Source organism: Drosophila guanche, unplaced genomic scaffold (assembly GCF_900245975.1).
Source record: "Drosophila guanche unplaced genomic scaffold, DGUA_6, whole genome shotgun sequence".
NCBI classification, from domain to species: domain Eukaryota; kingdom Metazoa; phylum Arthropoda; class Insecta; order Diptera; family Drosophilidae; genus Drosophila; species Drosophila guanche.
The window spans coordinates 2346127-2362082 of record NW_022995745.1 but is presented as its reverse complement, the minus strand read 5'-3'; the positions used below and the strand labels follow the sequence as shown (position 1 = coordinate 2362082).

At 45.1% G+C, this 15956-nt stretch overlaps 1 protein-coding gene across 6 annotated transcripts; it reads right to left on the bottom strand.

The window, feature by feature from the left end:
- Window positions 1-265: 265 nt before the first annotated feature.
- Window positions 266-15894, bottom strand: LOC117581291 (probable serine/threonine-protein kinase dyrk2). 6 transcript variants are annotated; one of them, XM_034268326.1, is made up of 7 exons: window positions 15671-15891; window positions 12451-12643; window positions 6816-6923; window positions 1418-1776; window positions 954-1077; window positions 649-876; window positions 266-567 (listed from the first exon to the last, which is right to left on the bottom strand). In XM_034268326.1, exons 2-7 carry the CDS (start codon window positions 12598-12600, stop codon window positions 502-504), a joined length of 1035 nt encoding a protein of 344 aa, XP_034124217.1. In that variant the 5' UTR covers window positions 12601-12643; window positions 15671-15891; the 3' UTR covers window positions 266-501. The 6 variants fall into 6 exon arrangements, with proteins under 6 accessions (XP_034124217.1, XP_034124216.1, XP_034124219.1 ...); XM_034268325.1 differs by having other exon boundaries at window positions 954-1092; window positions 15671-15889; XM_034268327.1 differs by lacking the exons at window positions 266-567; window positions 649-876; window positions 954-1077; window positions 1418-1776 and adding exons at window positions 4818-4926; window positions 5309-5645 and having other exon boundaries at window positions 15671-15884.
- Between the last annotated feature and the right edge of the window lie 62 nt (window positions 15895-15956).

Sequence of the window (15956 nt, the reverse complement as noted above, 5' to 3'; positions counted from 1 at the left end):
TTGCATGTTTTGTTTGCTTCATTTTGTTGTTAATTTGCTTTGTTTTATTTATTAAAGAATATAAATAAATTTCTTCATTTGATTTTCAGCATTTCTTTTCTTCTCTTTTCCGTGTCTCTTTTTCTTTTTCTTTTTCTTTTTTTTTTCTTTTGCTATATTTTGTTATTAAAATTGTTGCTAAAACGTTTTAAGAAAAAAATGTACATTGCCAGAAGGTTTTTGTTGTTGCTTGTTTTTCTTTCTCTTCCTTTCTTTCTTTGTATCAAATGAGTGGCGCATGTGTGTGAGAGAGTGAGAGAGTGAGAGACAGGCAGAGTGGTCGGGGGAAATGGAATGGGTTGTGGCTGTTGCTGGGACGTGGGAGAGACAGTGTGTGATCTGCTGCTGCATTTGACTCTGCACAGTTGTGAGTGTGACTTGACTAAATCGGGCGAGGGCGAGGGCGTGGCCAGTGCTGGTATGGAGCCAAGACCAAGGCCGGGAAACTGCATTCCTCGGCTCTTAGATCAGTGCCGTTATCAGCTTGGCCTTGAAGTTCACGAACTTCTCGCTGGTGGCGGCCACGCGCTGCAAAAAGGAAAGAGGAACACGATTAGAAATCAATTTCTTTGCTAAGAAATCGAAGTTATCGACTCAGGTTTTGCTTACCAGTATTAAATCCTGCACCAGATTGGCCAGACCACGATTGGCCAGCACGACCAGGCGCGTCACGGGGCCGGGAATGCCCTCGGTGTAGCCATCGGCATTACGGGTGCTGTCCCCGTCCGTGTCATCGGAGCCGAGGCTGCCACCGCCGCCGCTGCTGCTGCTGGTGCCGCCGCCCACGGAGTTGGCGGCCTCATCGCCCTGCTGGGTCTGGACGCTGCCCGAGAAGAGCTAAACACATGCAGGATGTTGGATAATGGATGGATGAGTTCGGGTTAACCGACTGGATAAGGGGCCAGCAGACTCACCCGCACTACATCGAGCAGGAAATTGCCTGAGCCGCCGGCTCCGAGGCTATTGCCGCTGGGCGAGCCACCGGCACCGTTGCCGCTGGACCCACCGGCCAGACCCGCACCGCCGAAATTGAGGAACCTTTTGAACAGATTACTATTTGGTGGGTGGGTGCATTCAATCCATTTTTGTGGTTTTGTCATGCGTGTGGTTTTTTTGTTTGTTTGGTTGGTTTTGTTTGTGGGGGTGTGTGGGGGGGGGGGGGGGGGGGGGGAGGGTAGGAAAGTGTAAGATTAGTTTAGTGTCTTGGGTGGAATTTTCATTTGAGTTTTCACTAAAAAGTTAATGCCATCGATAGACGGAAAGATCGCTAATCGCTGAATTGATCAAGCAGCTCCATCGATAAGTGATGTAATGTTTTGGGTTTGCGTGGCTGTCGTGTGACTCCTGTACCGATTGCAGACTGACTCGGAGCACTTACCTCTTGTTGCGGTCATCCAGCTCGGCCGTCTCCTCAGCAGAGTCGAGGGTCAGCTCATCGATGGCCGGCGACTTGGACTCCGACTGCTGCAGATCATTGGTGCTCAGTGCCTTGACATCGCTGAGGCTGGCTGTGGGCGAGGATGTGCCACTGGATGTGCTGTGCGTGGGCAGCTCATTGTTGAAGCTCAGCTGAATGGGTTCGTTGGACTTGAGGGGAATGGGCGCCTGGGCAACGGGCGAAGACTGGGAGGCCGCGGCGGCCGCCTCTGCCTCCTTGACCTGGCGTGCCACGCGAATGGTCTCCTCGAGCTGTTTGTTAATCGCCGACAGATCGATTTGTGTATCGGTGGCGCCGTTCTGTGTGTTATCGGGGGGATTGCAGGTGGCAGTTTGCAAGTTGCAAGTTGCAGGTTGCCGGTTGCAGGTGGCGGGTTGTGGCATATTTTCGGGTACGGGGTTCGAATTCGGGATTGTCATTTGTATGTTTTTTTTTTATGGTTGTTCGTTTTTGTGGTGATTTTTAAAAATTTCGAAATTTTTGCGTTGATTTTGTGTGGGAGGTTGTGGGTTGGGCAACAGGCAGCGGGAGGCCAAAAGGGTGTGTGGGATAAAGCATAGGATTCGGCGCAGTGTGGTGTGTTTTGTGTCAAGTGTGGTGGCGTGTGGTGTGTGTTTGGTGTGTGTTGAGTATCATCCAACGTGTGTGTTTGTGTGTGGTGTAATTGGCGTGAGTTAAGTTTGATGTGCGGTTAGGTTGAGGTAGAGATGGGAGACATGTTATGGCATGTTGCACAATCGATTTGTTTGGTTGATCGATTCATTTTTAGTGTGTAAATGAGTGGAAATCAATGCACGTGCACAAATGCGTTTTGATGTATTTTTGTATACATTTCGGTTGCAGTTTTCGTTTTTGGTTTCGTTTCAATTGTTGTTTGATTGTCGAATGATTTGCGGTTATCGGTTGTCAGTTATCGGTTATCAGTTATCAGTAATCAGTTGATCGTTTGATTATTTTTTTGATTTTGTTTTGGTTGGTTTTTTGTGAGTTATTGATATTGCACAAATCGAATTGGGTTTTAATGGAACATGAAAATAAAGAGAAAAAGATACAAAAATAAGCAAAAGACGAAAAACAAAAGTGGCGTAGATTGGATTTGGATTGGAGTGGAGTAGGAAAGCCGATAGATTAAGCAACGATGTGGCGCCAAGCCAGAACAAGGACTCTTCCTTGATCGAACGAACGAAAGGAAAATTCATAATCGGATTGGATTGCCTCTGAGCTCGAGCGGAGAATTATCTACTCTGAATAACTACTGGAGGATTGGAAATTCTGCTTTTGTTTTTTGCTTCTTTGTTCTTGAGCGGCAGAAGGGCGAATGCAGGAGGCGACGGCACACGTGTATGAGTGCAGGAATGAGTAAATGCACGGGCTTAGATCGCTTTTGTGGATGCTTTGGATGTGCGCAACGATTTGGGTGAGAAGTCAGGCGGATATGAATGAGGATACTCATGAGTATGAGGATTGATCACCCAACAAAAAAAAAAGAGAACAGAGTGTGACTCGTTTCGATGCGTGACTTTTTTCCCACATAATGTAATGGGTTTCGCCGTCTGTCTGGGCACCAAAAGTGTGAATGAAATATATATAGAGAGAGTGGTAGAGAGTGGGATATATCGGGAGCGAATATGTTTTCAATAGCAAAAGTCATACGAGGGGTAAACATTAATTCGGTATATTTGGAAATGTATTAAAAAGTGTCTTACACAACTTATACAATATAAATGTAAAATATAATTCTTGTAAAAAACACCTACTAGCCTAGGGACGAGTGAATGACGGAGGGAGACAGTGCGCATGAGGGGTAGAGGTACAGAGAGAGAGAGATAGAGAGGGAAAGGGAAAGGTGCTGTGTGAAGGCAGCGGAGAGAACAGTGAAGAGAGGCAGATGTAGTACAGTCAGAGAGAGTGAGAGAGCAGCGACAGACAGTGAAGGAGAGAGACAGAGTGTGTGTGCTGAAAACCAGTGTTGTAAAAGTAATTTCAAAACAATTTCGTGTTGCTTAACAATGCCAATTTCATTTCATTTCTTTTCATTTTCATTTTAAAATAATTTCAATTCAAATTTCGTTTCTGTTGGGCGCTGCTCTTGTTGTTGATGGTGTCACATGTGCCTGTGCCTGTGGCTGTGTTGATTGTTGTTCTTGTAGTGTTGAGAAATATTCTTTAAATCGCTGCACAGGGAAAAAATTTAATAGATAGAAAAACCAATTTAAGTGCCATTTCTTTAGGGGTTGTCTCAAAGTTGTTGTAGCAAATGGAACGCACATTTTTTTTTTGTTGTCGTTTGTTTTGTGACTTTACAGCGTGTCAGCAGACTCGGTGGTGGTCGAGGTGATGGTGCTGCTGCTGCTGCTGCTGCTATTGTCCACCGCATCGATCTCGTTGTCATCGTCGGGCTCGAAGGTTGGCAGCTCGATGGTCACACGGGTGCCACTCGAGTCGCTGGGGGGGCTGGAGCTGGAGCTGGAGCTGCTGAGGCTGCTGTCACTCTTGCTGCTCTCATCATCGTCGTCGTCAAAGTCCGCATCGAAGCTGGTGCGTGCCGCATTGGCGCTATTGCCCTGGATGGCCGTACGTAGCACCGTGGGTCCCAATGTACGCAGCAGCTTGGAGATTATGCGGTTCGCTTGCTCATCGATTTGCTACAACAACCAGGAATCGATTGTGGATTGCCGATTGTAGATTGCAAATTGCAGATTCGGTGTGCGTGTGTTTGTGTGTGTGTTGCAGGTGCAAGTGGCAGGGACGATTGTTGGTAGATTAGTTTACTTGACTGTGATTACATACATGTGGGGTGGGAAGGGAGGGTTTTGAGGGTGGTGCGTGGGTGTGGTCAGGGGTCAGGGCTACTGAAAGGAACTTGCAACTTGTTGGGTCTCTAAGGGATATCAACGTTAAGATTGCGTCATAAATGTGATGGGCTGTGGCGTGAGTTCTACAGGGTAGGATATCCAATGTGGTGAGAGTGATGTAAAGTGATTGAACTGAAGTTGCCTGAGAAACGATTCAACAAGTGACTGGGCCACCCACCATTAGGTGTTCTACAGGTCGATGCCAGCATGTGGTTCATAGCTGGTGCAAGGAGAGAGGAGCTTTGAAGTTCCTTACTGCACCAACGAACCATGTCGCACCACTGTTGAACCGTTTCGCGTTTCAATCAAAATGCTGAGTGGATTTTTATGTGGAAATGTTTTTCAGATGGCTTTTCCTTCTTCTTCTGTGGAATGTTGCTGTATATTTGTTTCTATTTTCTGTTGGAGTAGATGTTGTTGTTGTTGTTGTTGTTTTTCTGGTTGTTGTTGTTGTTGTGTTGGTTGTTGCTTTGATATCCTTAGCATTTGTTTTCAGATCAATCAAATACTGGCAATAATTTCGTTATGTTGCCCGTTGTTGTTGTTGTTGTTGGTGCAAGGGTGGTTGTTGTTGTTGTTGTTGTTAGATTATCTCTGGTTGTAATAAAATAATTGGTAGAATTTAATAAACGATTGATATCAGCGATGATGGTTAGCAGTTGTGGGTCATCGATGCTATTGTCGGTGGGAATCTGGATGGTGGTTTTGGTAGGTACTGGAGGGGGATTTTCAGTAGTAGTGGTGGTTGAGGTGGTTGAGGTGGTTGAAGTGGTTGAAGTGCTTGAGGTGGTGGTTGTTGCAGGCGTTGTTGTTGTAGTTGTTGTTGTTGAATCTGGCTCCAGGGAGCGCGGCAACAACTGGCTTGGTCCTGGCTCCACATTGCTCTCGGTGTTGGTGATGATTGAGGTGGTGGTTGAGGAGTTGGGACTGGGACTGGGACTGTATGAAGATGCTACTACACTGGGTAAGCTATCACCTTTAGTTGTCGCCGCTGTCGTCGTCGTCTCTGGCTCAAATGTTGGCAAGTCGATCTTCACCCGCGAGCTGTCGTCGCTCCCATTCAGCTCATTGGTGGCTACGGCTGCAGCACCACCTGTGCTGCTGCTGCTGCTGCTGCTGCTGCTCGGTGCCACATCGTCATCCTCATCGAAATCGGCATCGAAATCCGCATCAAAATCGCTGGCTGGCGTCGTACTGCGTCCGCCTGCACCACCGGCACCGCCACGATTGCCGGCCAGTATGCTGGTGAGCAGGCCGGGCCCGGCCACACGTATCACCTGGGCTATAATACGATTGACTATCGAGTCGATTTCCTATCGAGAGAGCACAAGAAAATATGCAACAAAACGTGACAACAACACTAAACACACTGAGAGCTGTGAGAGCTGCGAGAGCTGAGCCCTGAGCTGCCACTTCAAGACTCTTGTGGTTGGTGGATGATTCTTTGGTGGTTTTGGTGCTTCCACATGAGATGCTGATGCTGATACGGATGCTGATCTTGATTGTTGGTGTCTCTGGTTTGATTGTTTGCTGATTTGCTGATTTATTCATTGATGATGATCTTTGGCCAATAGTTTTTGGAATGATTTTTGGTTGGTTTTTTCTTTTTAGCTGAAAACTCAATATGAGATTCGTGTTGCGGGGCTGGTGTGGATTGTGTTTGTGGTTTTGTGTCTGTTTTTACTTGGTTGGATCTACTGGGGTGGTGTGGGTGCTGGGCATGCGGAGAGGAATTGGAGGACATGCAACGGGTTGTCGAAGGGATCCACTAATAAATAAATCCCATATCAAAATGTTGCCAATAAGAGTGGGTAACCGGTAAGCTATAGCCACATATACGCATACATATATGTGTGTGTGTGTGTGTATATTCAGGTTAGATTCAAATTTTTGGCTCCTTGGTCTGGCCCGCGAACTCCCGATCGGGCTCGAACTGTGTCAACTCCTCGGGCAGGCTCTCATAGTCCTTATCGCTGGACGGTCTCGGATCTTTCGGCCCATCCACATCCGCATTCGCATTCGCATCCTCGTCCTCATCCTCATCCTCGTCTGAGGGTCTCTGGCTGTGCTGCCCATCGAACAGTGGATTGAGTGCCGTACCGAGGACAATGGGACCGACGCGTGACAGCACATTATTGACTAGACGATTGATTTGCATATTGATCTCCTACACGGAACACATTTGCATCGCATTTCAAAACACACATTTCATTAAGATAAGGCTGTGACTGATTGGGTGATTGATTGATTGATTGATTGAGTGATTGGCTAGCCCTAGCTCTAGTCTGGGTGTGGATCTGGGTCTGGGCAGGAACAGAGTCAAGTGTCTGAGAGTGGGGTTGGGTGGGTGATGTCAAACGGAGATAGAGAGAGAGAGAGAGAGAGATCGAGAAAGGGGGTCTTGGGGCGTAGGCAGGGGCAGGGGCAGGGGAGGTTCGATATATATATTTATATATATGTTTATATAGTAGTTCGATTCATACCTTGGTTATATCCGGAAACAGTTCACGCAGCAATCCAATTGTTCTTTTATTGCGATCGGCTATCAATTGTTCTTGATCTTTGGCGCCCAATGTCAAGACATCGATTTCCTGCAAAAACAAAACAAAAGAAAACAAAACAAAACAATGAAAAATAAGCCAAGAAACAAACTGTTAGAGTCAGTGTCTGTGTGTCTGTTACATAAGCTGACAGAGTCAAAGAAAGAAAATTAAAAACAGAAAACAGAAGACAAAAAAATTGCCCCCAAAAAAACTTTCACTTTAGACAATGAGATTCGCCTTTGGCTCAGTGACTCTCCAACCCCAGCCACAGCCACAACCCCAGCCCACCCCCCTGTCATTTGTGCAATCAAGTTTCAAGTGTAAATTGTAATTTGTAAGTTGTCTGTGGTTGTCTCTTGTCTCTGCCATCCTTTCCCTTTTGTGGCCCTGCATCACATTCTGCACCACATTGAGCCACTAAGTGGGTGGCTCTTGGTGGCACAGGGCCATCAGCTACAGCCACACAGCCACACAGCGAAATGACTTTACACAAAAACGTTGTTAACATTAATGGGCTATGCGGAGCTCGAGCTTTGAAAATATTGCACAATAAATTTTGAAAATTGCATTAAAATTGCATTTTGTGGGTGGGTGGAATGAATGAATCACGGCATAAATGGGTGGGTGGATAGGTTGAGATGGCAGCAGCAACTTACTTGGACAATCAACAGCACGAGTCACTAAACATGCAACAGCAGCAACAGCAGCAACTTCTTAGTCGCAGCAATTGTCAAGGTGCCACGAGCGATGTGCCCAAGCAGCACAATCTAATAATATACCATCAACACTTGAACAATTGGAAAAGTTTCTGCCACTCGCCTCCCCCCTCTGCCCAGGCTGTGGCAGGGGTTAGAGGTGTCCATTTAAATATCGGACAATGCAAAAAGATAAAACCCACTCAAAGTTTTCTATACCCTAAGCAGAGACTAGCAGCCTTGCCTTTTGATAATTGACTTTTTCCAACTTTCAGGGAAACTTGTGGCAGTGGAGAATCGAACTACTGCGGAGAATGTATTGTGTTTATCTATCTATAAGATAAAATATATTTCATTGAATCTACAATTAATATGTATCGCTGCTGCATACAATGTGCCCCATTGTTGACACTATTTCCATTGTATTTTGTATGAATAAATCATTTGATTGAAGTTATTTCAGTTTGTTTGTTGCCTGCAACTAATCTTTGAGCTGAGCCAAAGCTCAACTTGTTGGCCATATTGTTGTTGGCAGTGTATTGAAATGAAATTGTCACGTTTTTCAGCTGGTAAAACTTGGAGAATGCTTTGCGCAGCTACTTAAAGGTAAAATATATGAAGCGGAATGGCCTCAGTGGCAGTGGCACCCCCAAGCCCTAGTCCCAGTCTCAGTCTCAGTCCAAGTCATTCTCGTGGCTGCTGCTGCTGCTCCTCCTGCTGTTGCAGCGCCTGATGTTGCCACTGTGCTGTGCCTTTGCAGTGTTTAATTGACTCAAAAGTCGCTGCGGAAGTAGACTTTTACACGCGGGGCGGAAGTCAGCAACGAAGATGATTACGATGATGATGATGGGGCGGAGACATGGCATAAAGTAAACTTTTGATAGTTTGGCCAACAAACTGTTGCCACTTGCTACTGTTGCCAGCTGGCAGTGTCTCTTTCTCTCTCTATTCATCATATTTTAAGCTGCCTGTCAGTGTCAGTTTAGTGCGACAATTGTTTGGATAGCGACACACAGACAGAAAGACAGACAGACAGACAGACAGACAGAAAGTACTTGAGGCAAAAGTTGCCATTTTTATGGGACATCTTAATGAATTTCAAATGAGTTCAGGTCCAGGCAAACGTCATTAAAGCGAATGCTGTGAATTTTAAGCAGCTGCCCCAAGCAGCCCAAGTATGTTGGGAATTCGTAAGACAAAATGCGGAAGAGGCCAGCGCGTAGGCTTCAGGTATGTACATACATAGGTGTACCTATGTATACATTTACCTACATATTTCTTTATATAATCGCAGTAGTAACGCATGGACTCTGAACTGGGCTAGCTTCAGGCGCCCACTAATCGATTCGCAGCCTAGCAAAAGCGATAAACGTTTTTAAATACAGCCAAGACAGAGACACAGACAGACAGGCCATATCAATTGCCTTTGCCTTGACCTTAACCAACTTAAGGCAACTCGAAAACGCCACAAATAACTGTCAGACATATGTACATACATATATACATAATACATTTACATACATAGATGTATATGTAGTTTTATGTACATGTATATGTAGCTGTCTTTATATGGCTGGTTTATGCAAAGAAACCCCCAAAGCAGCAATCAACGGCGAATAGCTGGCAAAGTGGAGCCGATAACTGGCTTCGATAAGCGACGCATAAATTAGCAATGCAAAAAAAAAAAACACAAAAAAAAACATAAAATATTTTTTAAAACAAATTATGGAAGATTTCAACAGGGGAAATATAATAAAATAAATATTGTTAACCAAAAAGAACAATTTAAGCAAGAGAAGTTTGAAGTTGAAAAAGTGCACAACACTGTTATTTGGGTCTTAGGCAACACTGTTAAATTCTTAGGGAAATGAAAGTGAAAACTAAAATGTTTTTGGCAAAAGAGAATATGTTAAGCAACATAATTTTTAAGTTGACAAACTTCCTCCCAACACTGTTTTTGGGGTATTGGCCAACACTGCATAAATGCCAACACTGCGCCCCGCCGTGCACACTCCACGCCCCACCAACTGAGGCCATCAATTATCAATTTAATTGCAAATTGCGACCCCCTCAGAGTGCGTGTCATGATCAAAGTGGATTCATCCAACTATTTCTATATCTAAATCTATCTGCGGGCCACGCCCATTGCTGGCTGGCTAATCCATTGAGGGGGGGGAGGGGAGGCGCTGCTCGAAATGCTTGAGCCACTTGCCAGCCGGCCAGTTTAAGGCCTTGCTCAAGCGCAGCTAATAAAAAATACGCGACACAATTCAATTAAATTGGAAAAAAAAACAAAAATGATTAAAACTGGAATTTGAAAATGAATAAATCAAATCGAGCCCAAGCCTAGAGGCAGTGGATAATGCCCCGGAGCCAAGAGTTTGCCAATAGTCCAAGAAAACATGTAGCTGGTGGGTTTTTGGTGGGTCCTTATGCCATGTTGAGGATCAGGAAGCAACATTCCTGCAGCCTGCTCAATTCTGCTGCCACATCTGCCATAAGAATGATGCAAGTGCCAGTGGCAGATTCGCAGATCAAATCGAAGCTTTTTGCATGCATTTTTCGTTGACTCAAGTCTCGTTTGGCAGTTAACAAAAATGCAGCTACCAACAAATTGGCTACTTAGAGAGAGAGAGAGAGAGAGAGCCACAAGCAACTCCCCTCCACCCTGCAGTCACAAATTGCGATTGTCGCACAATGCGGCGGCATATGCGTGATGTGTGTGCAACAAAAGGCAGGGGCAGGGGCAGGGGCAGGGGCAGGCAGTGCCTAAGCTTACATAAGCGGAAAGGCAGGGAACGAGGAACGACACTTGCACTTGGCAAGGAATCCAAAACTGCCATCATTTGTGGGTGCAAAACCAAAGCGAAGCTGACAAAGAGACTGCGAGACGCCAGACACAAAAGGAAGAGCAATGTTAGTGGAGGGGATTGTAGATCAAATATTAGGGATACCCCTTACAGCTGCTGAGGGATATCTGCTGCATATCTATGGCAAAAAGTGCTCAAAGGATTTGCCATTGTTGGCTGAACTACAACTGCCCCTCAGGCTATGACAGGGTATTCGTTGTGTGCCCCACGGGGGAAGCGACAATCGACAATCGACAACGGACCGGTTGTTGTTATGTCATTTGCTGCCACGTGCTGCGGCGGAAAAATGGCAAGAGACAGTCAGTCGAAGACAAATAGACAGACACACAGAAGGAGAGACCAAACAAAAAAGCAAACGGCTCGACGAGTACGAGTACGCGGCCACAATGGAGTTATCATTGCAGTTGACAACTGCGCTGCAGTTCCATGGAAAAATAAGAGGAAAATTGTCGTATGCCACTTAGGGGTTTCAGGGGGACGGGCGCGTGGAGCTTGGCGGTTCAATCATCATTGTCAGCCTCTCGTTAAATGATTTATGGCGCAAGGCATGTCAACACGCCGCAGAGATGAAGCGCCCCCAAACAATGATGAAGAGCAGCAGATGGCATAGCATGTCGTGTGGGTTATAGTTAACTAATATTGCATACACTTATACCTACGATGGGTAAGTATGTGTATATCTATCGGCATCATTATCGTATCATCGTTTTGTGGGCTAAATTTTGACCTAGTTTGCCGTTTACAGCCACAGCCACAGCCAGAGCCACAGCCAAATTGGGCAATGACAAAACTTTGTTGAATATTTTGTTGGTCATTTTTGGTGGGCCCTAAGTAGATGATATTTCCAAATGCGTGGGCCCTGGATGCACTTAAATGTATTCATGATATCACAATGCCCCAAAATTGCTGCAACAATTTGAGCAATCAAAACCCAAAAGGAAGCTGCCATCGAGTAGGTGTAGGAAGTGTATCTCCGCAGCTGTCCTTTGTGCTTAAAGTTGTCTTCAGAAATACATCACAAATAATGATTAAAATATTTGACAAATCAAGCGGCGGGACTGGCACACAGCCAAAGAGACAGCCATAGCCACAGCCACAGTCATTTGTGCAAATTTGTTGCACAAAGTGAAAGCCATAAATTGACATAAAACAATGTTAAAACGCAGAGCGAATAGCTTTTTGGGTAACAAATTAGCAAAGATGGAGGGTCTGTGGCAGGGGACTGCAGCTGCAGAGTGTTAATTGCCAGCCACAATGATCCATGATCCATGGAGGCTTTGGACGACGATGATCGAATGCGGACAATGCGCACGAAGCTGAGGCCCCCAAACTGAAAATGAAATGGAAAATGAAATTGAAATTGTTTTCGGGGGACTGCGGCTGGCACTGGGAATTGTCTTGGCTGGCAATTAAGTAATAAAATAACAGAGCCGACTGCAGAGCTTGCCCAACACTCGAACACTCGGAGCGGGTAAGCCAAAAGTCCGGTTTGAACAGGCCAACACCCAGGCGCCCCACACCCGACAACAACAGCAGCAGTAGCCAACCAACTAGCCAAGTAGCCAACTAGCCAAGTGGCAGCAGCTGAGACTATAGACTGGCCAAGGAAACAGGTAACAAGTGTGCCAACTTCCTTGGAACTGGTTCGATCTTTGGTTCGTTGGTTCGTTGGTCGTTCGAGCTGGTCACGCAGGTCCGACGGGGGCCCAGAGACCCCAAGACCTGCATATGCCAAAAAGTAAAAGGAAGTTTTTTTTTTGCGTTTTTGTTGCTTTACCCAAACACGTCGGGCATGGCCCGCTCTCTGCAGCGAGCCACGACGATCTCTGTCTCATCCAAGTGCAAATTTGTCAAGCAAATATGGTCGAAAGGGCAGCAGCAGCACGCGCTGCTCTCTCAGCGAGGTGCGGCATAAAAGCTTATCGATAATAATAATAATAACTAAAGCTAAGAGGAACACCTCGCGTCACACCTGTGACTGCCTTAGCTACCCTCGTTGGTTGCACTTACCTTGCCATTGGCCAGTGGTATCTGCAGCACATCCAGTTCCTGGTTGCCCGCTGGCTGCGGCTGCGGCTGCGGCACGGGTACGGCGCTGATCAGGCAAACGGCGCTGCAAAGGGCCAGCGCCAGAATTTGCTGTCTGCTTGGCTGCCTCATGGCTCTGCGAGTATGAGTGTCTCTGTGTGTCTGTGTGTGTGCGCTGGAAAGAGAGGTGAACAGAGTGGCATATTAATTAATGAGATTCACACACACACAGAGAGAGAGGCTCAGATACACAGCAGCCACACGCTGGACGGACGGACAATCGATAAAGGTCGTCGCATTGACCTTCACATGATGCGGCAGTTTTTTTGTGTTTAAACACCAAAAAAAACACCGATGTCAATGTGATCAACGTTCAAACGAAATTAAAGCCAAAAACTCGTGTTTGATGTTCGGCTGTTCGGTCTCGTCTTGTCCAAGGTCCCTGCCGGATATGCGGATGCTAACGCCAACTGTCAATAGACGCAGACGTGTCGCGGCATGTGTTGGTTTTGGTCAAGTTTAAATATTGGACATTTCTTGGGCAACACGGCGTATGAGTAATGCCGCATGCAGTCTGTGGAAATGGCAGCAACAACAGCAACAGCAACAGCGACAGCAACAACGAGTAATTTACTTGTTTAAATCACAACAGAAAGCGCGGCAATCAGAATTATGTAATTATACAGCAAAACGCTGTGGCTGTGTAGCTGTAGCTGTGCGCATTTGTGTAAGAAATTGAATGAGGCTCGAAGCAGAGAGGCACAGAGAAAACGGGAGAGAGCGACTAGTGCTAGTGCGAAAACACACACAGAAAATTGTGAGAAAATGCATTAAAAACGCCTCAAGTTGTGACTCCAATTGAAGGGTTAGAGGCGGCTTGGGTGCCGGTGCCGGGTCGCAGCTCAATTTCGTTGGTCAACAGAGCCCCACCCCACTCCGCAGCTGAATCACACTGATGTGTAGACTTAATGACAATCTTTTATTGGAGGTGAAACTAGGTACAGTGTGGGATAAACCGCTAATTAGAACTGCCTGCTTGCACTTTGGATATACATATATTCGAGTGCTCGTCTGGATGATGGCAAGGGCCCAAAGGCACAAAGGTTAACTGCGCATTCGACTGACAAAACGTGGAAAATTGTTGAGGCATGGCAGGTGCCAAAGATGGGACATCCAGCTAGGCATTATGTGCAACAAACAACGGCAGAACTATGGAAAGACCCAAGCTCAAGTTCAAAACTACACACAAGTGGCATAAAGTTAGCCCGTCTAAAGGCTTTTGTTTCAAAACTATTTTAAGAACTTCAATAACTATTTTTTGAGCTCTACAAATTGTACTACTTTATATTTGTAATTAATTTCTTGAGTCTTATAAATGAATTTATTTTTTGAGCTTTACGAAGTTTAACTATTCATTTTTTAGGTTGCAGAATGCGTTGGTTTGAGCTTAACAAATTCATTTAGGAAATTTAATACTTTACTTTTTCTGTAAAAATGAATTTTTGAGAGTTTTAAGAACTTAAATGATTATGGTTTATGGTATAAAATATATTTGCTTGAACTGAACTTGAACGTCTTTTGTGGTAGACTTTCTCGCTGCCAATTAATCAGAGAGTCGGACAAGGGGTTGCAAGGACTGGAGAAGGTGTGTGGCAGAGGGTACCAGAACCAATTTTGTTCGCCAGTTTGCTGTAATGGCAACATGCAACATGTTGATGATGGTCAAAACAGAGAGAGAGAGAGAGAAAGACGTGGTTAGGCTTAACATGCCTCAAAGACTGTCTAAGTAGGGCGTAAGCGTCAAAAGCAGGCAGCACAGCGAGAGAAAGAAAGATGGCAAGAAAGAGCTGTATAAAGTGTTAAGCAGAGAGGGAGAGAGGGAGAGTGGGAGAGGTATACCCAAAACCGGCAACAACAGCGCCACAAAGTTATGTCATCTGCCAACTTTTGCTTTTACTTTCAGGCTGCTCTCCGTCCCTCAATCTCCCTCTCTCTGTCTTTCGCTCTCATGCGTTTGGGGTTTTTGATGGTTTGTTAATTTATGCTCTTTTGGTGCTTTTGTTTTTATGATCCATTTGCTTCTAACAATTGTCCACAGGTGATCAGCAATCACCGATCACTTCACACAGCGATCACTTCAACGTGACTGGACATATATTCGTTTTGCTGTTACATTTCGTTTGCTCTTTGCATATGTACGTACACTTATGTAGTTTTGCTTTTGCTTTGGCTTTGGCTTTGGCTTTTGCTTTTTGGTTTTTTTATGATTGCACAAAATTTTGCCATAACAACAACAAAAGAAAAATCAGTAAAAATCATTAAAAAACCAGGCAAATGTGGCATTGAGTGCCATGCAGCTACATGGACATGTCGCAATTAAAAAGCCAAAAAAGAAAAGATTGAAACCCAGCAAAAGGAAAAGAAATAGAAGCTGAAACTGTAATGAACAGTGCTGAAAGATGTTTGGGTTTTGAAGGAGTCAATAAAAAAAAGGGCTAAGTGCAGCTATGAGACCTGACTCGACTTGATTGGTCTGAGCTGATTGATCTTTAATCTGTTCTCTACTCTCAACCATTTGGTAGCCTCTTCCCGCCATTGAACACGAAACACGAACCCCCCCGCCGAAACGCCAACTTGCCAGCAAAAATTGGCAATCAAAAACGTTTTCTGTTTTCTGTTTTCTGTTTGCTGTTTTCTGTTAACCAATTCGCAATTCGCATTAATTGGGTAATCGGATTGAGTGCAGCAAATGAGCAAATGAGACAGAAAACCCTCGAAAATAGCTCAGCACACGCGTCATTTTTGGGTTTTTTGTTTTCGTTTTTTGGGTTTTGCGCCTTTTGTTTTGGGCATTTTTACACCAACTGAAATTTGTCTTGTCTGAAAATGTAAGGCACAGCAAAAAAAAGTGTGTAAAAAAAAGAACTCAAAATTTAGAGCAAGGTAAAATGAAATTTTTGGCTAAAACTTTTTCTAATGTTTCTTGGCGGAATTTCTGCAGTTTTTTTTTTTGGTTTCTTCGTTTTTTTTTGTTGTCTTTTGTTGGATGTTTTTTAGTGTTTGGTTTTTATGGATTTGATTTAGTTTGAGTTTGAGTTTGAGTTTTGAGTTTTGGCTTTAATTTTTGGTTTGTTAACGATGGTTTATCCTCACTATTCCGAACCGATCCGATCCGAACGGATCACACGACGAAGATACATACGCGTTGATAAACTGCCTGCGGGCTGGACGGGGTTGGCTTCCAAAACACGACAGCAAGAACAATAAAAAAAAAAACACAGTTGGCAACAGTTGGCGTGCAACAACAAAAAGTGTGTGTTGGTCTTGTGGGGTGGCTTATCGAGAGTGCTGACTGCGATGCCTTCGATGCCTGTGCCTGTGGCTGCTCTATGTGGTCTGGGCTGTTGGGCCTGCAATTGATTACTAACGTGATTTTATCACACACAAGCGACTAAAGCTCGAGACAAAGCGCGCTCTGGCCGGAGCAG

Coding starts and splice junctions, on each gene's coding strand:
- LOC117581291 (XM_034268324.1), bottom strand. CDS start 12,600: ATGAGGCAGCCAAGCAGACAGCAAATTCTGGCGCTGGCCCTTTGCAGC. Junction 6,924..12,450: donor TACCACTGGCCAATGGCAAG/GTAAGTGCAACC, acceptor TTGTTTTTGCAG/GAAATCGATGTCTTGACATT. Junction 5,646..6,815: donor TGTTTCCGGATATAACCAAG/GTATGAATCGAA, acceptor CTCTCTCGATAG/GAAATCGACTCGATAGTCAA.